The sequence below is a fragment of the Erinaceus europaeus genome, chromosome 17 (genome assembly GCF_950295315.1).
Source record: "Erinaceus europaeus chromosome 17, mEriEur2.1, whole genome shotgun sequence".
In the NCBI taxonomy this organism is placed as follows: domain Eukaryota; kingdom Metazoa; phylum Chordata; class Mammalia; order Eulipotyphla; family Erinaceidae; genus Erinaceus; species Erinaceus europaeus.
Window position 1 is genome coordinate 3,591,088 of NC_080178.1, and position 23,136 is coordinate 3,614,223.

The following is a 23,136-nucleotide window of genomic DNA, read 5'->3' on the forward strand; positions in this document are numbered from 1 at the left end:
CAGCCCACCCCCTGGGCTGGGGGTCTGCTAACTAACCTTGGCTGCCTGGGAATTGCACATGTAAAACCTCAGCATGTCTGACAGCTTCAGGTCTTCATCCGATGCCACGCGGCCCTCCAGCTTCTGGATCAGAAAGGCGGAGGCTGGGGACAGGGTTTGCAGAGGGGCCAGCTAATGGGTTGGGGGCTGCTCAGGCAGCTGGACATGACATGACCACTCTCAGTTCGAGCCCCAGTGATACTCAGGAGAGGCTTCCTGGAAGAGGGGGCATCTGATCTGGATATTGGGGGTGTTGAGCTGGAATTAGACAACCTCCAAAGATTTGGGGTGGCAGTAGCAAGCTAAGGGTTGGGGCTATGGGTAGTGGGCAACTACTGGAAGGTACTGAGCCAGGGGGAGACACAGCTGACAGACACTGAAGAGGCTGGCACATCCCATGACACTTGGAGGAGGCTGCAGGAAGTGTGTCTGGCCCTCCAGGCAGGGAGCATATCCTCCTGTAAGTCAGGCCCGAGGCTCCTTCCCCTGACACCACGAACACTAACTGCTCCAGCTCTCCAGGCAGGCAGGGGCATGTGGCAAAGGGCCCCCAGGGCAACCTCCCATCCCTGTCACTGGGCGACCTAACAAAGAAGGCAGCACTCACCCTCAGCCGTTCAAACAGCTCTGCCAGTTTCAGGAAGCTCCTAGATGGCAGTGGACAGGAGTTAGGGTACAGGTTTTAGGGGTGTTTACAATCCCCCACCCTTGGGCACCCCATCCCCGCTTCCACAGCCACCTTTTCCCACCCAGAGCTACAGTATGCATCCACAGTGACCCCTGCTGGACAGACTCAGTATTACAGGCACAGGAAGAGGGCAAGAGCCCCACGGGGTGTCCTCACATCTTTAGCTGCTTAACCTGTGTCCCCAGGCTGCTCAGGGCGGCTGAGATAGGGATATAGTCGTCAGCCAAGCCTGTTGGGGAACAGCCCTCCATCAGAGCCCCTGCTCAGTGATGAAACCCCCACTCCTGGTGTTCGAGGCCCATGCTGACCGAGGAGCCTTTTCCTTCCAAAGTGCCCTGGGGAGGGGTCAGGGAGCCCAGGGGCCCACACACACTTGTGGGAGTTCATGACACGGCCCGCAGGCAGGCGTCCCGGATGCGGGCATGGTATTCCAGCTGGAAGGTCATCCACCTCCCACAGGGGCCAGAGGCACCCACTCATGCTGGGCCTGGGGGGCCTGGGCTGGCAGTACCTCCCACCCCATCGGTGCCTCCTGTCCCTGCCAGAGGGCACCAGGCGTCACCTTGAGCCCCGACACGCCTGTGATGAGCACCTCGTCTGCAGACTTCATCAAGTTCCTCAGAAAGCCTCCCAGGAGTTCCTTCCGGCTCTTCCCCCGCACGCTCAGCTGTGGCACAGCAGGGCAGGGAGTGGGTTACCTGGGCAGTGCCCAAGAGCCTCCCACCTCCGGGGACTGACCCTGCTCACATCCTGACTATTCCAGAGAAGTTGTGGTCTCGGTGCAGGGTGGGGTGGGCCACCAGGCGCTGCAGGAAGACTGTGTGTGGCCACGTTCTTAAAGATGGCCAGGTACCCCCTCCGGGGGCAGGGGCGCAGCGTCAACATGCCCAGCCCCCTGTCCGCGCAAGTGGGTGCGGGGCTCAGAGATCAGGGCAGGGCTGGCAGGCCCAGGCACTCACGCCTCCAGCTCCTGCTTCGTCCTGGCAAACTCCGGAGTGCCAGTGCTGTCACCCTCGCCCAGCTTCTGCAACTTCTCCCAGGAAGCCTCGAAGTCTGGTCGAGGTGGGGCCAGGGGGGATCTGCTGGGAGATGGCCCCCTGGCGTCCTGTCCAGGCCTCCCGCTGCCCCCTGCCCCTCCTCACGATGAGGCCGGCGTACTCCTCGTTCTCCAGGTAGGCGTCGTGCAGCCAGAGAACTCGAGACCACCGAGAACTCGGACTGCGTGAAGTGCTGGAGGCAGCTCTGCAAGCAGGGTGCTCGGCTCAAGTACCCCCTCTCCGAGCCCTGCCCTGCCCCACATCCCGGGCATCCCTGGTGGCACTCTGGATGTCTGGATGACACTTGGGAGTGGCAAGGACATGGGGCCTCGGACAGAGGTGACCAGATCTGGGAGATGCCTCTTCCTGGGGGGCTAGGTTGCAGAACCCTCCAGCCCCACTCCATGAGCAGAGTCACCTGCCCAAACCCAGCCAGCCCTCGCTCCCTGGCAGCCTCACCTTGGTCTTGACCTTGTCCCGCTCGCTCACTGCATCAGAGATCTCCACCAGTAAGGAGCTGTCTCGCTGCAGGTCCCCGGATGTGGAGCAGGGCTGTGGGGGAGGGAAGATCTCTGGTTCGACTGACCCTGGTCCCTTGGTCCAGTCTCGGGCTACACATCCTCCCTGGCAGAGCCCGGGCCAGCAGCATCGCCTGTCTGGAGTCACTGCTGCCCCAGACACTTCTCTGAGGGAGGCAGAATGCTCCCCGTCTCACTGGGGGGGGGGGGGGGCAGAGATCATTCTGGCACATTAGATGGCGGGAACTGAACTCATGACTTCAGTCTGCAGGGTCCAACTCCTAGGCTGCATTTTTTTTCTATTCTTCTTCTTCTTCTTGATAGAGATAGAATGATTGGGGGCCGGGTGGCAGCGCAGCGGGTTAGGTGCACATTGTGTGAAGCACAGGGACCGGTGTAAGGATCCTGGTTCGAACCCCTGCAGGGGACTCACCTCACAAACGGTGAAGCAGGTCTGCAGGTGTCAATCTTTCTCTTCCCCCTCTCTGTCTTCCCCTCCTCTCTCCATTTCTGTCTTATCCAACAACAACAAAATATAAAAAATGGCCTCCGGGAGCAGTGGATTCACAATGCAGACACTGGGCCCCAGTGAAAACCCTGAAGGCAGGGAAGAAAGGGAGAGAGAGAGAGAGACAGAGGAGGGAGGGAGAGAATGGTTTGGGAGACAGCATATAATGCCTGAGGCTCTTAGGTTCCAGGTTAAATGCCCCATCCCACCATCATCAGCCAAGCTGAGCAGTACTCTGGTAAAAACAAAAACAAACAAACAAAAAAAAAAAACTGGGAGGTGATTCAGTAGAGAAAGTGTTGGACTCTCAAACCTGAGATCTTGAGTTCAATTCCTGGCAGCGCAGATACCAGGCTAATGTCCGGTTTTCTTTCTCTACTATATCATTTCATTAGTAAATGAACAAAATCTTCATTAAAAAGGTAGGGGGAGAGATAGAGACACCACAGCACCTCCCAGGCATGACGCCCCCGTGTGGTGTGTGCTGTGCTAGGTGGGCTGTCTCCTAGACCCAAATTTTTTAAAAAATATTTTACTGCGCAAGGACCAGTGTAAGGATCCCGGTTCGAGCCCCCGGCTCCCCACCTGCAGGGGAGTCGCTTCCCAAGCGGTGAAGCAGGTCTGCAGGTGTCTTGTCTACCATTCTCTCCTCTCTGTCTTCCCCTCCTCTCTCCATTTCTCTCTGTCCTATCCAACCACAACAGTAGTAACTACAACACTAAAACAAGACAACAGAAGAGAGTAAATAAAGTAAAATAAAATAAACAAACTCTTAAATTATGTATTAGAGAGCCAGAGCATCACCAGGGCATATTCATTAGTAATCTCAGGCTCTCACTCAGGACACGTAACCACTGCGCCACCTTCTGGCCACGAATGCGCCCGGGTCCTTCCTTCCTCCCTCTTCTCCTCCCTCCATCCCCCTGCTCCTCCCCCCTTTCACACTGCACAGCTTATGGTGGTGAATGCTCCTGAATTTACAGGCATGGGAGCCGAGCTCCCAGAGAGGGAACTGCCCTGAGTGTGCAATCTAGCGGTTTGCAACCACACAGTCGCACGGTGGCGGTGGCTGAGATTGGTGCCCAGTTTCTTGTTTTTCCCCAAAGCACTCTGGCTTCTGGTGATTCTGGGTTTTGAACCTGAGGTCTCTGGTGATTTAGACATGAAAAAAATATATATATGATGCCAACCTCTTACTTTTTTTTCCCCCCTAGATTTTATTTTAGTGAGAGAGATACAGAGTTTAGAAAGACCAGAGTTGTGTTCTGGGAGGCGGCACAGTGGATAAAGCATCGGACTCTCAAGCATGAGGTCCTGAGTTCAATCCCCAGCAGCACATGTACCAGAGTGATGTCGGCCCTCTCTTCTCCTATGTTTCTCATTAATAAATAAATAAATCTTTAAAAGAAAGAAAAAGAAAGAAAGACCAGAGCCCTGCTCAGGTCTGAGTCTGACTTATGGTAATGCTGGAGGTTGAACCTGGGACCGCAGCACCTCAGACATGAAAGTCTCCCCAGCTCTAAATCTTTTTCCTTTTTATTCCCTCTTTTATTTATTTATTTATTTTTGCCACAGCACTTAACTGCTCATTTCTGGCTTTTTATTTTTTATATTCATTTATTTTCCCTTTTGTTGCCCTTGTTTTGTTGTTGTTATTGCTGTTGTTATTGATGTTGTCGTTGTTGGATAAGACAGAATTGGAGAGAGGAGGGGAAGACAGAGAGGAGAGAAAGACAGACACCTGCAGACCTGCCTCACCGCCTGTGAAGCGACTCCCCTGCAGGTGGGGAGCCGGGGGCTCGAACCGGGATCGTTATGGTCTTTGCGCTCTGTGCCACCTGCGCTTAACCTGCTGCGCTACCACCCGACACCCAATTCTGCCTGTTTTTCAAGGTCAGGCAGGTAGTCGGATAGTCTTGGTCTCTTGCTGTCACCCATCCATGTGACTGCGAGAAGGGTGAGTTCTTTGTATAGCTACTCTCCTGTTGTGGGGTCATTTCTGGTTTGTGGTGACTAGGGATAGTTTCCCTTCATCTTCTTTCTGTAATTTAATCTAATTTTTAAATTATTTTTATTTATTTATTTATTTATTTATTAGATAGAAACAGCCAGAAGTCGAGAGGAAGGGGGAGACAGACACCTGCAGCCCTGCTTCACCACTTGCAAAGCTTTCCCCCTGCAGGTGGGACCAAGGGCTTGAACCCAGGTCCTTGTGCATTGTAACATGTGCGTTCAGCCAGGTGCGCCACCACCTGGCCCCGCTATTTTAATTTTTAAATTTATTTATTGTTGGATAGAGACAGAGATAAATTGAGAGGGGAGAGGGAGAGACACTTGCAGCACTGCTTCACCACCTGTGAGGCTTTCCCCCTGCAGGTGGGGACCAGGGACTTGAACCTGGGTCCCTGTGCACTGAAATGTGTGCACTTAACCAGCTGTGCCACCACCTGATCCCTCTTTACTTATTATTTATTTATATTTTTACCAAAGCACTGATCAGCTTTGGCTTATGGTGGTGTGGGAGATTGAACCTGGGACTTTGGAGCCTCAGGCATGAGAATCTCTTTGCATAAACATTATACTATCTATCCCACCCTCTTTATTTTATTTTAACAAGAAGAAAGAAGACTACCCAGCTCTGGCTTCTGGTGATGCTAGGAACTGAACCTGAGACCTTGGAGCCTCAGGCATGAAAGGCTTTTGTTTAACTACTTGCTTTCTCCCTGACCCATTATTCCCCCTTACCAGAACACTGCTCAGTTAACTAGCTAAGCAATTAATAATTTGTTTTGTATAGAGACAGGGAGAAATAAAGAGGGAGGGTCGAGATAGGGGGAGACACCTTCAGCCCTGCTTCACCACTCATGAAGCTTCCTCCCTGCAGTAGGGAGCTGGGGATTGAACCTGGGTCCTTGAACATTGTTAACGTGCATTCAAGCAGATGTGCCACTGTCCACCCCCTGTTTTTCTATATTTAAAGATGTATTTATTTATTTAAGAGAGGAGAGAGAACCAGAGTATCCACTGGCATACGTGATGCTGGGGATTGACCTTGGGACCTCATGCCTGCCGGCCCAGTGCTTTAACCATTATGCCGCCTCCTGGGCTGCACACTGTTCGGTTCTGACTTATGGTGGTGTGGTGTTCAGGGATGAAAACTCGGACCTCAGACCTGTCTGGCATATGTCTTTTGGAACACCTCCCAACAGATTCCTTCTTCCTCTTCTGTGTTCCTTCTTTTGTGGTACGGAGGCCTTGCGTATATACTGTAGCACCCTGGGCTAAATTTGTAATTGTCTTACTGGGGGAGGAGAAAATGGAGAACAGGAAGAAGCTGCTGCAGCTGTGGTGCTCTTGTCCCTTTTTTATTATTATTGTAGTTATTGTTGTTGTTGTTGATGTCATCATTGTTGGACAGGGCAGAGAGAAATGGAGAGAGGAGGGGAGGGGAAGACAGAGAGGGGGAGAGAAAGACAGACACCTGCAGACCTGCTTCACCGCCTGGGAAGCGACTCCCCTGCAGGTGGGGAGCCGGGGGGCTTAAACCCTTGTCCTTCTTATGCATGATAACGTGTGCGCTCAACCAGGTGTGTCACCACTCAGCTCCAGGCTTACTTATTTTCTATTTATTAATAAAAGAGAGGAGAGGAGGGAGACTGAGGGCACCACTGGCGCACTGCGTGTCAGGGGTCAAGCTTAGTCAGGCACTTTCCTGCTGCGCCACCTGCTGGGCCATTAACCACATTACCTTAACTCTTATTTATTCATTCATTCATTCATTCATTCATTCATGAAAAGATAGGAGGAGAGAAAGAACCAGACATCACTCTGGTACATGTGCTGCCGGGGATTGAACTCAGGACCCCACGGTTGAGAATCCAGTGCTTTATCCACTGCGCCGCCTCCCGGACATCTTTTTTTTAAACATCATTTTGTTTTATTATATTTATTTATTTATTCCTTTTTGTTGCCCTTGTTGTTTTATTGTTGTAATTATTGTTGGATAGGACAGAGAGAAATGGAGAGAGGAGGGGAAGACAGAGAGAGGGAGAGAAAGACAGACACCTGCAGACCTGCTTCACCGCCCGTGAAGTGACTCCCCTGCAGGTGGGGAGCCGGGGGCTGGAACCGGGATCCTTACAGTCTTTGCGCTTTGCGCCACGTGTGCTTAACCCGCTGCGCTACCGTCCGACTCCCGACCTTAACTCTTCTAAATCCTCACTGAGACTTTTGACCGCAGGTTTTGACACTAAAGAGAGCTGTGTTGAAACTCTAATTGTGGGTTTTCCTCTCTCTCCTTTAAGCCTGTCATCTTTTTCTTTACGTGATTTTGAAAATATGTTATTAGGTGCATACAGATTTAGGATTGTCTGATCTTCCTGTGGACTCCTTAATCGTTACAAAAGATCCCTCTTTATTTCTAGTCCTACTTGTTTGACTTCGTCTACTTTGTCTTCAAGTAAAGAAGCTGCCCATGTGGTTTCCATCGTTAAATATTTGTGGGAGTCGGGCGGTAGCGCAGCGGGCTAAGCGCATGTGGCGCAAAGCGCAAGGACTGGTATAAGGATACGGGTTCGATCCCCTGGCTCCCCACCTCCAGGAGAGTCGCCTCACAAGCAGTGAAGCAGGTCTGCAGGTGTGTGTCTTTCTCTCCTCCTCTTTGGCTTCCCCTCCTCTCTCCATTTCTCTCTGTCCTATCCAACAACGACAACATCAATAACAACAGTAATAATTATAACAATGAAAACAAGGGCAACCGAAGGGAAAATAAATATAAAAAAATTAAAGAATATATTTGTGTTCGGGGGGAGCTGGGCGGTAGCACAGTGGGTTAAGCAAAAAAAAAAAAAAAGCACAGTGGGCAAAAAGTGCAAGGACTGGCTCAAGGATCCCAGTTCGAGCCCCTGGCTCCCTACCTGCAGGAGAGTCGCTTCACAAGCAGTGAAGCAGGTCTGCAGGTGTCTGTCTTTCTCTCCCCGTCTTCCCCTCCTCTCTCCATTTCTCTCTGTCCTATGCAACAATGACGACATCAATAACACAATAATTACAACAACGATAAACAACAAGGGTAACATAAAGGAAAAAAATAGCCTCTAGGGGCAGTGGATTCATAGTGCAGGCACTGAGCCCCAGTGATAACCCTGGAGACAAAAAAAAATTGTCCTTATGTTTAAGTGTATTTCTTTATAGTTATTTATTCCCTTTTATTGCCCTTGTTGTTTTATTGTTGTTGTTATTGATTCCATCATAGTTGGATAAGACAGAGAGAAATGGAGAGAGGAGGGGAAGACAGAGAGGGGGAGAGAAAGACAGACACCTGCAGACCTGCTTCACCACCTGGGAGCCGGGGGCTCGAACCAGGATCCTTATTCCAGTCCTTGTGCTTTGCGCACACCTACACATGCGTACAGCCTGCACACATCTGTACATGCATACACATACCTACACATGCGTACACACACCTACACATGCGTACAGCCTGCACACCTGCACACGCGTACACACACCTACACATGCGTACTAACAGCCTGCACACGCGCGCACACCTGCACATGCGTACACACACCTACACATGCGTACAAACAGCCTGCACACGCGCGCACACCTGCACACGCGTACACACACCTACACATGCGTACAGCCTGCACACGCGCGCACACCTGCACATGCGTACACACACCTACACATGTGTACAAACAGCCTGCACACGCGTACACACACCTACACATGCGTACAAACAGCCTGCACACGCGCGCACACCTGCACACGCGTACACACACCTACACATGCGTACTAACAGCCTGCACACGCGCGCACACCCGGCTCCCGCACTGAGCACCGCGGGCTATCGCGGCCGTGGAGGCTGGGGGGGCTTCTGCACACTGCCTTTACCTTGTTCTCCTTCCCGCCCTCGGGCTGCTCCTCCATCTCGGTCCTCTCGCGCTACCGCACACCCACACCGAGGATCCCGCAACTCCCCGGATGGAGGACCCAACTGGGCTGTTCGCTCTCAGCGGACAAGCCGCCTCCCCGCCCGCCCGCCCCGCGTTGCCCGAACTCGCGAGTAAGCCCCGCCCCCTGCGGCCGCGCCCTCTGATTGGACACTGGCTTCCTCGTGCGCGACGCCATTGGCTGCAACGCCCGTCGTTCCCGCGCCCGGCCCCCCCGGCTTTAAAGAGGCCGCGCGCGAACCGAGAGGCCGTGGGGTTGCGGGGGTCTCGAGTCCCCAACAGCTTCCGTCCCCGGGCCCGCGGTCTCCGGGCCGCGCGTGCGCACAGCGCCGTCCGGCCTGCGGGCGGTGGGCTGGGAGGGAGGGCGGGCGGGGCGGTGGGGGGGCATGGGGAGCCCGGGAGGGCGGGGTGCAGCGGGGACCAGGGCCGGGGGTCGCGTCCGCCGCGGCGGGTCTTCCGTTTGGGCTTCCGCTCCGGGCCGTCATGAAGCAGCGGCGGGCTAGGTCGCAGCGGGCGGCTCGGGGGCGCCACCAGGCCGGCGGGCAGTGTGTCCGGGGCCAGGTCCGCGTCCCCGGGCGGATGACGCTGGAGCCCGCGTCCCGAGGGCCGCCGAAGCAGCTGCGGGAGAAGCTGTGGACGCCCTGGCACGGGCTCATCGTGATCGGGAAGAGGATAGAGCTCCTGGGAAGGAACACGCCCAGGGCGCGGATGTGGGACAGCGCCTTCGATGCGGAGTACTGGAGGCTGGAGAAGGAGAAGTCGGGCCCGAGCGCCGAGAAGCTGGAGCTGAAGCTCCTGCACCGCCTGGCCAGCGCACTGCCGCCCTCGGCCGACCTGGACAGCGACAGCCCCGAGCGGCCGGAGCCCGAAGCCCAGAGTGCAGCGCCCCGCGCGGGCTCCAGGAAGAGCTTGGGAGACAGGCCGAGGGTCTCCGTGGACTCCGGGCAGGAGCTCGGCGGCGAGGACTTGAGGACCGCGGGGTATACACAGGGGCAGGACGAGCACGATCACGAGCGGAGGCCCAGTGGGGAGGAACGGAGGCTGAGTGGGAACGAGGGGGCGTGGGTGAGTGCAGAGCGGCCGGGTGGGGACGACGGGACGGAGGTGACTGCAGAGCGGCCGGGCGGGGACAGGGGGGTGAGGAAGAGTGCAGAGCGGCCGGGCGGGGACAGGGGGGTGGGGAAGAGTGCAGAGCGGCTGGGTGGGGACAGGGGGATGAGGAAGAGTGCAGAGCGGCTGGGTGGGGACAGGGGGGTGGGGAAGAGTGCAGAGCGGCCGGGTGGGGACAAGGGGACGGGGATGACTGCAGAGCGGCAGGGTGCAGACAAGGGGATGAGGAAGAGCTCAGAGCGGCTGGGTGCAGACAGGGGGATGAGGAAGAGCTCAGAGCGGCTGGGTGCAGACAGGGGGGTGAGGAAGAGCTCAGAGCGGCTGGGTGCAGACAGGGGGGTGAGGAAGAGCTCAGAGCGGCTGGGTGCAGACAGGGGGGTGAGGAAGAGCTCAGAGCGGCTGGGTGCGGACAGGGGGGTGAGGAAGAGCTCAGAGCGGCTGGGTGCGGACAGGGGGGTGAGGAAGAGCTCAGAGCGGCTGGGTGGGGACAAGGGGAAGACGAGCAGGGAGTCGCTGAACACGGGCAGGGTGAAGTCGAGGACCAGCGCAGAGCTGCGGGGCTCCAGTGGCGAGAAGCTGCGGATGAACGTGGAGCGGCAGGGGTCGAGCGCAGAGGGGCTCAAGGCCGAGCGGCAGGGGTCCAGGCAGCGGAAGGTCTCCAGGTTGGGGAGCATCGATGAAAGGGAGTCCGTACGCGTCGTGATCACCAACCCTAACGTGGAAATGGCGCAAGAGGACTTGGAAGAGGTCGAGGAAGCTCTAGATGGGATCTCAGAAGGGGCCGGAGAAGAGGGGCCGGAAGTTGAAAAGGAGGAGGCGGAAGTTGGGGAGCAGCAGGTGGAAGTGGAGGAGCAGCTGGCGGAAGTGGAGGAGCAGCTGGCGGAAGTGGGAGAGCAGCAGGCGGAAGTGGAGGAGCAGCTGGCGGAAGTGGAGGAGCAGCTGGCGGAAGTGGGGGAGGAAGGGGCGTATGCTGGGGAGGACAGGGCCAGTGTTGTGAGGGGGCTGGGAGATGAGGAAAAAGAAGAGGTCTTTGAAAAAGAAGAGGAGGGAGAGAAGGAGGCTGAGCAGGGACTGGGAGCTGAGGAGGTCATAAGCGATGTGGAAGACATGGCTGACGAAGCTGTTCCTACGGAAGAGAGAGGTTATGGCGAAGGTGCTGCTGATTGAGGCTCAGGGAGACTGAAGCTAAGGAAGGAAAGGGAAGCAGGGGACATGGTGCAAAACAAACAAAAGCGAGAGCCCATCAGAGCATCGTGGGCCCTAAACCGGTTAATAGGAGAGCCTCGGAGGGAGGAGGGAAGTCCCATCGTGTTGATTTGATGGAGGAGAGCTGGGATGGAGGGGCTTGTGGGGAAATGTTTGAGAAATGAGTCTGGGATGGACAGGAGGGCTGCGGTGGGGTATATTATTGAACACACTGGAGAAGGCCTAGTGAGGAAGCTGGGAAGTCACAGCAGGATAAAGGAGAGATCATAAGGGCTGTGAAAGAGGATGCAGCCTGAGGAGAGCAAAGATGACTTATGCAAGATGACCCTGAAGAAGAGAGAGAGGCTCCCAAGTGACAAAAGCAAGCGAAGAGACAAGAAAATTAAAAAAAAAAAAAGAGAGAAAAAGAAAAGAAAAAAAGAAAGGGTAAGAATCCAACTTCCATAATAGTGGTTATGTTTGCTATGTTTTTTTTTTAAAAAAAGAATTTTATTTAGTTATTCATGAGAAAGATAGGAGGAGAGAAAGAACCAGTCATCACTGTGGTACATGTGCTGCCAGGGATTGAACTCAGGACCTCATGGTTGAGAATCCAATGCTTTTTCCACTGCACCACCTCCCAGACCACTGCTATGTTTTAAGTTATGTTCCAAACCATTTCTGTACCCCGTTTTACAACCAAATAGGACAGAACTCTGGAAGGGCCTTGTATATCGGGACCAGGGCCTATACTCACTGACTTTCCCTCTGGTGGGCCTGAAAATTGGATACAAAATAATCATTGCCAAACGCCACCATTTTATTGACTCACCATGATGTCCATGGTTCCCCTTACCTCTATATTAAACTTTAATTGCTCATGTTAACTTGAAGTGGTCTTAACTTCAAGTATTCTTGTTTTCTCCATCTTTGAATTATTCATAGAATCTCATGGATTTTCCATAGCTACCTTTGTGTCTGGCTCCTTTGGGGGCTTTCTTATCTTTCACATGCCACCCATTTTATCCCTAGCATCCTCCTCTCCTCTCCTCTCCTCTCCTCTCCTCTCCTCTCCTCTCCTCTCCTCTCCTCTCCTCTCCTCTCCTCTCCTCTCCTCTCCTCTCCTCTCCTCTCGCCTTACACATGCAGTTTCACTGCTTCCAGGTTGCTTTTTCATTCAGATAGAGAGGAGAGAGATAATCACAGCAACAGAGATGCCCTTGATGGTGTGGCAAATGCATGTGGTGCTGGAATCTAGACTGAGCTACAGGCAGTGCAGGCACCCTATCCAGTGCCTCTACCCCCACCCCACACGGTACTTCTTACTCTGCCCTGCCCCTGTATTTTCTTTCTGGAAATACTTTCATTACAGTGGAAAGTGAGTGTGTTCTTGATTCACTCCATAGCTGCTATCCCTGCTTTCTTCAAACCTCATTGTTCTTCTGATTGCCTGCATCCTAGGTCTTTTTCCACTTCTTAATAACTTCATTTTGGTCACCTTCATCAGTTGTTTCCAGAGAACGTGATTAGGAGAGGTAAACATTGTGACACTTTGATTGTCAGGAAATACTGAATCTTCTCATCTATGTGACTGATAGTTTAGCTGGGTATGGGATTATAGATTTTAAATAGTCTTTCTTTGAATTTTAAAGATGTTATCTAATATATTTTAATTTTCAAGTATGGCAATTAAAAATAGTTTATATTTATTAAAGAAAGGGATAGGAGGAGAGAGAGAAAGAGAACCAGAGCATCACTCTGGTACATGTGTTGTCAGGGTTCAAACTTGGGACCTCGTGCTTGAGAGCCCAACACTTTATTCACTGTGCCACCACATGGGCCACAAGTATGGCAGTTTTTTTTAAAATTTATTTTATTTTATTTTATTTATTTATTCCCTTTTGTTGCCCTTGTTGTTTTTTTATTGTTGTAGTTATTATTGTTGTTGTCGTTGTTGGATAGGACAGAGAGAAATGGAGAGAGGAGGGGAAGACAGAGAGGAGGAAAGAAAGATAGACACCTGCAGACCTGCTTCACCGCCTGTGAAGCGACTCCCCTGCAGGTGGGGAGCCGGGGTTCGAACCAGGATCCTTATGCCGGTCCTTGTGCTTTGCGCCACCTGCGCTTAACCCACTGCACTACAGCCCGACTCCCAAGTATGGCAGTTTTATCAGTCCAGTATATATATATATTTTCCTTGAATCTGTGGTTTTACCCTGCTTTTCTTCCCAGTATGATTTAGCTATTTTCATTATTATTATCATTATTTTTATTTGTCTCCAGGGTTATTTCTGAGGCTCAGTACCAGCACTATGAACCCGCTGCTCCTGGTGACCATTTTCTCTTTTTTTTTTTTTTGGATAGGACACAGAGAAATTGAGAGAGGAGAGGGAGAGAGATAAGACACCTGCAGACCTATTTCACCGCTTGTGAAGTGACCCCCCTGCATGTGGGGAGCCGGGGTCTCAAACTGGGTTTCTTGTGCCTCATACTATGTGCACTTAACCCACTGTGCTACCACCCAGCCCCTCCTATGATTCAGCTATTTTGCATCACTTTCGGGCACAGCTTGTATGTTCACTTATGTTCTGTGGTTCTACAGGAAACTAGGTCCTGGATTTTCGCTCTCACCTTTTCCCCATTTTCGTCCCCCTCCCCTCCTTTTACCAGAGCACCATGCAGCCCTGGCTTTTGGTGGGATTGATACTGGGCTCTCTCAATCGTAGGTCCTTCGCACTGTTGACGTCCTATCAGCCCATCCCTGTTTCTCTCTTTTTTAATATTTTCTGGATCATTTCATTAATTTTTCTTCACATCTTATCTGTTGAATTAATTAAATTAATTAATTAATTATTATTATCTTTTTACCAGAGCCCTGTTCAGCTCTGGCTTATAGTGGTGCAGGGGATTGAACCTGGGACTTTGGAGGCTCAGGCATGAAAGTCTCTTTGCCGAACCGTTATGCTATTGACCTCTGCCCTTGAATTAAAAATTTTAAATTTTTGCTCCCAGTTTGCTTCATATACATCTCGTCTGCTTTTGTTTCTTGTACTTGTTCTCTTAGTACTTTAGGGAATTTTGCCTTTCTAGTGTTTCCTCTGAATCCCCCCCCCCTTTTTTTTTTTTATCTTATGTTGATTTTACTCAAATGTTTGATATTTGCGTGAAGTTAGGGATAAGACACTAAATGGAGCTGGTTGGTCATTCTGTGTGTCCAGATAGGAATTAAAAAATATTGTGCCAGGGAATGAGCTGAGGGCCTTGCACATGTGTAGGACCGCCTAGCAGCTGCTCCAGCCCAATTTTCACTTACATATTAGAGAGGACCAATGTATAGCATAAACATTGCTGGGTGTCAGACTCTGGACTTCATGCTCAAAGGTACAGTGCTCACTGTGACATGTCCCAAATTAGTTTTTTTCTTCTTCTTTTCCTCCTCTTTCTTCTTCCACCTTCTTCTCCTTCTCCTCCACATCTTCTTCCTCCTCCTTAAGCCCCTCCTCCTCTTTCTTCTCAGAGAAGCAGAGAGAGAGAGAGAATAGAAGCGAAGTTTCCTTTACTGCAGTAGGGTTGGGTTAAACATGGGGTGTCGCATGTGCGGCAGAGTGCACACTATTTTTTTTTGCCCCCAGGGTTATTGCTGGGGCACGGTGCCTGCTCTACGAATCTGCTGCTCCCTGAGGCTATTTTTTCCCTTTTATTGCCCTTGTTGTTTATTGCTGTTATTATTTAAAGCAAGAGTGTTTACTAGTGATGGTGACCAAGGTGCTGACTCACTGCATCTATTGCTCTTGCTTCATGTAAAATAAAAGCTAATACTGACTGAAAAAAGAAAAAAAGAGAAGAAAGTTTTTTTAATATTTATTTCCTTTTTGTTGCCCTTGTTTTATTGTTGTAGTTATTATTGTTGTTGTTATTGATGTTGTCGTTGTTGGATAGGACAGAGAGAAATGGAGAGAGGAGGGGAAGACAGAGAGGGGGAGAGAAAGACAGACACCTGCAGACCTGCTTCACCGCCTGTGAAGCGACTCCCCTGCAGGTGGGGAGTCGGGGGCTCAAACTGGGATCCTTACACTAGTCCTTGGTCTTTGCACCATGTGCTCTTACTTAACCTGCTGTGCTACCACCTGGCCCCAGCAGCCTACTATAGAAGTGCCATTTCTGTTTTTTGTTTTTTTTTTAATTTTATTTTTGAGAGAGATGCAGAGAAAGAAAGACACAGAGAAGAACAACTAGGATAACAAAAAGGAAGGGATGGCCTCCAGAAGCAGTGGAGTTGTGGTGCAGGCGCTGAGCCCTGGCAATGATCCTGGAGGCAAAAAAAAAAAAAAAAAAAAAAAAGAGAGAGAGAGAAAGAAAGACACAGAGAAATACCAGAGCACTGCACAGCTCTCGTTTATGGTGGTGCAGGGGATTGAACCTGGGACTTCGGAGCCTCAGGCGTGAGAGTCTCTTTGCAGAACCATGATGTTGTCTCTCCTCCGCCCTAGAAGTGCTATTTCACTGGCCTCTAGGCTGCATTTATTTATTCATTTATTTATTTTTGTTTCAGGTTTTCCCCCCAGAGCACAGCTCAGCCCTGGCTTGTGATGCCAGGGTTTGGATGTGGGACCTCTTGATGCTTTGGGTGCGAAAGTCTGTCGCACTACTGATGGCGGTATTTCCCTATTCCCAGCCCAGTTTTTAAAAATTCTTATTTTTACTTATTTCATATGAGAGTTTCACATGAAACAGAGAGAAAAGTACCACTTGTGGGTACATGTGGTGCCGGAGATTAAACCAGGAACCTCAAACTTGCAAGCTCTGCTCTACCAGTTGAACTATTTCTTAATTTTCCTTTTTTTTTTTTTTTTTCCCCTCTCTCTCTTTTTAACCAGAGCACTATTCATCTCTGCCTTATGGCAGTGCAAGGGATTGAATTTCGGACTTTGGAGCCTCAGGCATGAGTCTTTTTGCATAACCATTATGCTATCTATCCCTGCCCAAGTTGAGCTTTTCTTCAGTTGCCGGGATCTAATTTTTTATTCTTTATTTTCTTTTTAGGGAGACAGAGAGAGCAGAGCATGGCTTCACCACCCGTGGAGTTGCTGTGGTGCTGTCCTGCCCGTGGTGCTGACCTGCTGCAGTCCCACGTCTCACGCACAGCAGAGTGAGCTGTTTCCGGCTCCTTTCTGTGGTTGTCTTTATCTTCCTGTTAGATTATAAACTCCATGTCTATTAGGTTGCCTATTCTATTCCAGTTTCTCATTCACTTATTTTAACAACTGAGAGAGAGACAGACAGACAGAGACAGACACACCAGAGCACTGCTCAGCTCTTACTGATAGTGGTGCTGGGGATTGAACCAGGGATCTCAGACTCTCAGGCAAGAAAGTCTTTTGCAGGGAGTAGGGCGGTAGCGCAGCGGGTTAAGTGCAGGTGGTGCAAAGTACGAGGACCAGCAGAAGGATCCCAGTTTGAGCCCCTGGCTCCTCACCTGCAGGGGAGTCGCTTCACAGGCGCTGAAGCAGGTCTGCAGGTGTCTGTCTTTCTCTCCCCCTCTCTGTCTTCCCTTCCTCTCTCCACTTCTCTCTGTCCTATGCAACAACGATGACAACAATAATAATAATAACTACAACAATAAAACAAGGGCAACAAAAAGGGAATACATAAATAAATTTTAAAAAAGTCTTTTGCAGAACCATTATGCTGTCTCCTCAACCCTCTATTCTAGTTTCTTTTAATTTAATTTAATTTATTTATTCCTTTTGTTGCCCTTATTGTTTTATGGTTGTAGTTATTGTTGTTATTGATGTCGTCATTGTTGGATAGGACAGAGAGAAACGGAGAGATGAGAGGAAGACAGAGAGGGGGAGAGAAAGACAGACACCTGCAGACCTGCTTTGCCACCTGTGAAGTGACTCCCTGCAGATGGGAAGCCGGGGGCTCGAACCAGGATCTATACGCCAGTCCATTAACGCTTTGCGCCACGAGCGCTTAGCCTGCTGCACTACCGCCCGACTCCCTCTAATCTAGTTTCTTTCCTTATTTTCTATTCTAGTTTCTAACCCACATGACTGCTGCACTACTGCCCGACTCCCTCTGCTCTAGTTTCTAACCCACATGGCTTTGAAACATGAACCTACGCATCACATTCAGTGATTTTACTTCACTAGTTAAGATTGACTGTCTGCTGAGAAACTGTCACGCTATGAATGCTCTTCTTAGGCTGTCTCGTGGTTTTTAAAGCCTTGGCTGCCTGGAAATGTCTTTATTCTACACTGGAGGTTTAGAGGCAGGCTTTCCCTCAGCTCATGGAGTTAGACCCCTTGCTTTCTCCCTCCAAGACCAGCCCAGTGGAGTCTACATCTGTCTTCCCACTTGGGCCATTGGCAGCATCCAGCTGTTCCATCTGTGTTCTCTGCTCCTCTCACTGTCCATTATTTCTGCTTGTTTATTGGCCCAAAGTTCATAACCTGCTCTGTTCTGTTTTCTAGTAACTCTGACCTCATAGGCAGCAAAGTAGAATCTGGGTGTGGACAGCGTTGTAAGATGCCTACACAAGGCTGAAGCCTAGTAGTGGGAGGTCCTTGACTAATGACAACATGTACCATTCACTGAATTCTCCTAATAATCGGGATAACTCCACAGGCACCACACTGAGCAGCTTACCTGCCCTGCATCATTTAACCCCTCTAACAGCCCCTCGAGACGGAGTTGGCAGTGACAGCCAGAACCTACCAGGGCCGGGCCCACGCCCAGAGCAACACTCATGAAAAATGCACATACACACACACTCTTTTTCCCTCTCCCTTTTCTTTTCCTCTTTTCTCTTTATAACTGCACTGCTAGGGAGTGAGTGCAGGGCCTCACACATGTACGATACTATTGAGAAGCCTCCCCAGCCTAATATTTTTAAATTCTTTATTCTTAGAGAGTTACACAGGATAAGAGAAGAGACACAGAAATGCTGCTCTGACAGTCATGGAGTTGGCGTGGGCGCTGTCCGTGGTGCTGCTGTGGTGTGGTGCTGGGGACCAGACCCAGGTCTCAGGTATGAGGAGGCATGTGTGCTCTTTACCCACTGAGTGATCTCCTAGCTCAGTGCCTCCATTTTTATGAAGCCCTCCCTGCCCCCACACACAACTAGCCTGCCCAAATACCCCTATCCTGTTTGGGGGTGGGACAAGTCCTCCCATTCATTCACTGAAAGCCTCTGAACGTGCCCCAGTGGTAATTGTTTAAGACCAGAAAGACAGTGAAGATTCTTTTATTTGTTTTTTAAATGATTTTTTAAATATTTAATTTCATGTAATTTAACAATTGAGAGAGAGAGAGAGAGAGGGACACTAACCAGCCAGAGCACTGCATAGCTCTGGCCGATGGTGATGTTGGGACTTTGACCTTGGAACCTCTGGGCGTCAGGCAGGAGAGTCTTGTGCAGAACCACTGTGTTATCTCCCCAGCTCTCTTTTTAACAAGAACACTGCTCATCTCTGGCTTATGGCGGTGCTGGGGTTAAACCTGGGACTTTGGGTCCCCAGGCATGAGAGCCTTTTACATCACTATTCTGCTGGCTTCTCAGCCCACTGAGCTTAGTTTCTTTCCCAGGGCTCTGCCTTCTGTGTTCATCCACTGGATTCTCCAAGTGCCAAGAAATCGTCACAGGAGGTTTGCGCAGGCATGAGGTCCAGACCCAGCAGCGTCTGGCATGTGCGCCTCTCAGCATGTCTGGCATGGCGTATGAGTTATGAGCCAGACAGTCTGCCTTTGTCTGTGGCTGTATCCCCTTTTCTCCTGGGACAGCTGATTAAACCCACTGAGGCTACAAAGAAACAGCGACTCGCAGAGCCCTGACAGACGGCGGCCACCTTGTACTGCAGGTATTGTCACACCTCTTGGCCGCCAGAACTTTCTATATGACAAGGGGTTGTTTTTAACCAGATTAACTAGAAGTCTTCCATTTCAGGGAATGGAGTACAGCCCTTGCATGATTTTATGTATTTTTATTATGTTTTCTTTTCCTTCTCCTTACCAGAGCACCACTCAGCTCTGGCTGTTACGGTGTGGGGGATCGAACCTGGGGCCTCCTGAGTGCAAGTTCTCTGTGCTGCTGCTGTACCAGCTCCCCAAGCCACATCCTACTTGACCTTTGAATGTGTTCAAGGCCCTCAGTGCTTGCAACAGGAATGAACAAACACATTCTTTTCTTTCTTTCTTTCTTTTTTTTTTTTTTGCCTCTAGGGTTATCATTGGGCTGGGGTGCCTGCACTACAAATCCATAGCTCCTGGAGGCTATTTTTCCCATTTTGTTGCCCTTGTTGTAGTTGCTGTTGTCATAGCTGTTGTTGTTGTTGTTGGATAGGACAGAGAGAAATGGAGAGAGGAGGGGAAGACAGAGAGGGGGAGAGAAAGACAGACACCTGCAGACCTGCTTCACTGAGAAGCAGAGTGACCCCCTTCAGGTGGGGAGTTGGGGGCTTGAACCGGGATCCTTACGCCAGCCCTTGCGCTTTGCATCATGTGTGCTTAACCCTCTGCACTACTGCCCAGCTCCCCAAACACATTAGTTTCTTAAACTATTCATTTAATTAATGAAAGGGATAGAGACAGACAGACACGGGGGGGGGGGGGAGCTGCGAACCAGAGCGTCACTCTGGCACATGCGGTGCCAGGGAGCAAACTCGGGACTTCATGTTTGACAGTCCAGAGCTTCATCCACTGTGCCACCTCCCAGGCTCAAGTGACACTCTTTTTTGACTTCATTTAGCAAAAAGTGAACATATTCACTGCCAGTGAGGAATACAGAAACAAATAAATAAAAGGTGTAGGCCCAAGCCTTTGCCTTTGGCCTCTGGTCTCCTGCAGAGCTACAAGCTACACTTGCTGGCAGTCTCAGAAAGTAAAAATAGGACCCTGACGGTGGCTCAGTGAGTAGGGCAATGGACTTGGATACTTGTGGTCCCAAGTTCAGTCTCTGGCATCCCATGTACCAAAGTGATGTTTGTGTTACCAGATAAGCTCAGCGTGGGGCCGGGTGGTGTAGCACCTGGCTGAGCACGGCTGTTACAGGGCCCAAGGACAGGACCAGGGTTCGAGCCCCTCATCTCCACCTGCAGGGGGAAAGCTTTGTGAGTGGTGAAGCAGGGCTGCAGTGCCTATCTACCTATCTGTCTGTCTATCTATCTATCTATCTATCTCCTCCCCCCAATTTCTGGATGTCTCTATCAAGTACATAAATAAAAGATAAAAATAACATATAAGCTCTTAAAAAGGGAGAGGAAGATGTAGTCTTGCATTTTAAAAGCCTCACTTTCAATTTAAATGAAGGTCATTAAGTGAATCTCTACTTTACGTGTAGAGTCCTGTTGTCAAGGTTATTATTAGTACAGGCGGCCTCACTCTCACACTCATAATATCTGGTTGTCCTCCTCCAAATGTAATTCAGTTTGTTTATCTAAAAAAGAAAAGTGAACACTAGTGCAAAAACGGTAGCACAAAATTAGAAAAACTGGGAAGAAAAAGGGCTTGATGGCAGCACAGAGGAGCCCCAGGCGCCCCACGACAAACTGGTCTCTGCCACTTGGCTGGGGAGATAGCACAGTGGGCTCCGCGTCTGATGCTCCGAGGTCCCAGGTTTAATCCCCAGCACCTCCGGAAGCCAGAGTGGAGCAGTGCTCTGGTGAGATGATGATGATTCTTTTCATTTGTTATTAATAGTTCGTTACAAGATTTTAGGATGACAGCATAGAGTCAGCACGTAGACACCACACCCACCACCAGAGTTTTGCGTTCGCACCTCCCCCCTTCCAGAGATAACCACCAGAGTGTGATGATATCTTTTTAGAGAGAGTGAGAGAGACCAAAGCTTCCTTCAGTGTGGTGGTGGCCGGGCTGGAACCTGGGTCGGGCCCATGGCAAAGCAGTGCATTATGCGAGTGAGGTATTTCACCACCTCTATTCATTCATTTTAACGAAAAGGGGGAGACCAGAGCAGTGCTGAACTTTGGCATATAGTGGTGCCAGGAATTGAACTTGGGGCCTCTGCAACCTTGAGCAAGCAAGTCTGTGTGCTGTTACTGTGATACCTCCCTGAGTGACCCCCTACCCCCCAAAAAAAAGATTAATTTTAGGGTTGTTCAGACTTACAAATCTGGAGGTTCACATTGAAATCCAGGGTTCTGATTTTTCTTAAAAAGTGAGGTCAGACCACACTGAGCCTTTCCGCACGCCTCCATCTGGGCCCGTGCTCCCCAGTGGGCCAAGCCCACACGTGCCCAGGCGTCCATCTCTGTCACTGTCAGACATGACTTGGACCAGTGAGGCGCCAGGCCGCTTGTTCAACCCAGGCCTCCCGGTGGGGGACGGTCGAGTGCTCTTGTGGACTTCAGGGGACATAGCTGAAGCTGGCAAGTCCTGCTTTGTCTGCACTGACCCCGCGTGCTGTTGGAATCCAGGGAAGCTGAGTACCCCCCACGCCTGAGTGCTCACAAGGAAGAGGGTGAAGTGTCGTCCGCAGGTGAGCGGTCACAGTTCCTGAAACAGCACCCGCTCAGAGGAAGCGCGGAGCCTGCCGCAGACAGCGGTTGAAGCAGCTGCGGCCACAGTGCTCGAGATCGTTCTGCTCAGCGCCCTGAGTGTAGCTCTGCTTGCGTGTAGCCTTTGTGTCTGAGTGTTCTCGGAGGAGGTGGGGTGGGGAAGTTGCCTGTGTGTGTGTGGTGGGGGACCACAAGCTTACATCATTTGTAGTTCTCTGCAGAAATTTACTTTGGGAACATTTAATAAAAATTTGTGGGGGTTAGGCGGTAGCGCAGTGGGGTAAGTGCACGTGGCATGAAGCGCATGGACCGGCGGAAGGGTCCCGGTTCGAGCCCCCGGCTCCCCACCTGCGGAGGAGTCGCTTCACAGGCGGTGAAGCAGGTCTGCAGGTGTCTGTCTTTCTCTCCCCGTCTCTGTCTTCCCCTCCTCTCTCTATTTCTCTCTGTCCTCTCCAACAATGACGACATCAATAACAACAACAATAATAACTACTATAACAATAACTACTATAACAATAAAAAACAAGGGCAACAAAATGGAAAATAAATAAATATTTTCAAAAATTGTGTGGTGGTCCGGGAGGTGGCGCAGTGGACCGCCTCAAGCATTAGACTCTCAAGCATGAGGTCCGGAGTTTGATCCCCGGCAGCACATGTACCAGAGTGATGTCTGGTTCTTTCTCTCTCTTTTCCTACCCCTCTCATTGATAGATAAATAAAATATTAAATAAATAATAATTATTTGATGGGGGCTGGGTGGTAGTGCGTCAGGTTAAGTGCAGATGGTGCGAGCACAGGGGCAGGTTCGAGCTTCCGGCTCCCTACCTGCAGAGGGATGTTGCTTTGCAGGCGGTGAAGCAGGGTGCAGGTGTCTATCTTCCTCTCTGTCTTCCCCTCCTCTCTTGATTTGTCTCTGTCCTATCTAACAATAACAACAACAATGGCGACAAAATGGAAAAAATGGCCTCCAGGAACAGTGGATTCATAGTGCATGCACCAAGCCCCAGCAATAAGCCTAGAGGCAAAAAGAAAAAAATCGTGTGACTTGTTTACAATTTTTTCTTCCACCAGGGTTATCACTGAGGCTCGGTGCCTACACGATGACTCCATTGCTCCCAGCGGCCATTCATTCTCTTTCTTTTTTTCTAATTTCATTGGACACAGAGAGAAATTGTGAGGGGAGGGGGAGGTGGAAAGGGAGAGAAAGAAGGCCACCTGCAGCCCTGCTCCTCCCCTCAGGTAGGGAACAGGGGTTTGAACTTGGGTTCTTGAACATGGCAATGTGCGTACTCAGCTGAGTTTGCCACCACCCCTTCTCAAGTGTTGTGGTTATTGTTGTTGTTATTGACGTCGTTGTTGTTGGATAGGACAGAGAGAAATGGAGAGAGGAGGGGAAGACAGAGGGGGAGAGAAAGACAGACACCTGCAGACCTGCTTCACCGCCTGTGAAGCGACTCCTCTGCAGGTGGAGAGCTGGGGGCTTGAACCAGGATCCTTATGCCAGTTCTTGCGCTTTGCGCCGAGTGCGCTTAACCCGCTGTGCTACCACCCGCCCCCCACATCTAGCTTTATTTTTATCAGAA

General features: G+C 50.8%; 2 protein-coding genes across 5 annotated transcripts in view; one reads left to right on the top strand and one right to left on the bottom strand.

Annotated features, from left to right (window-relative positions):
- Positions 1 to 9: 9 nt before the first annotated feature.
- Positions 10 to 8,998, bottom strand: SNX32 (sorting nexin 32). Of its 4 annotated transcripts, none has more exons than XM_060176033.1 (5): positions 8,683 to 8,998; positions 2,236 to 2,316; positions 1,290 to 1,394; positions 647 to 956; positions 10 to 276 (listed from the first exon to the last, which is right to left on the bottom strand). In XM_060176033.1, the coding sequence occupies exons 1-4, from the start codon at positions 8,716 to 8,718 to the stop codon at positions 918 to 920; spliced, it is 261 nt and encodes an 86-aa protein (XP_060032016.1). In that variant the 5' UTR covers positions 8,719 to 8,998; the 3' UTR covers positions 10 to 276; positions 647 to 917. The 4 variants fall into 4 exon arrangements, with proteins under 4 accessions (XP_060032016.1, XP_060032014.1, XP_060032015.1 ...); XM_060176031.1 differs by having other exon boundaries at positions 2,224 to 2,316; XM_060176032.1 differs by lacking the exons at positions 10 to 276; positions 8,683 to 8,998 and having other exon boundaries at positions 562 to 686; positions 1,475 to 2,313.
- LOC132533822 (uncharacterized) overlaps positions 8,998 to 23,136 on the top strand; it is a 52,729-nt gene continuing 38,590 nt past the window's right edge. Inside the window, exons 1-3 of the mRNA XM_060176007.1 lie at positions 8,998 to 11,483; positions 17,950 to 18,069; positions 18,627 to 18,898. Coding sequence (XP_060031990.1) covers positions 9,225 to 11,018 — 1,794 coding nt within the window. The 5' untranslated portion in view covers positions 8,998 to 9,224 and the 3' untranslated portion in view covers positions 11,019 to 11,483; positions 17,950 to 18,069; positions 18,627 to 18,898. The remainder of the gene's footprint in view (positions 11,484 to 17,949; positions 18,070 to 18,626; positions 18,899 to 23,136) is intronic.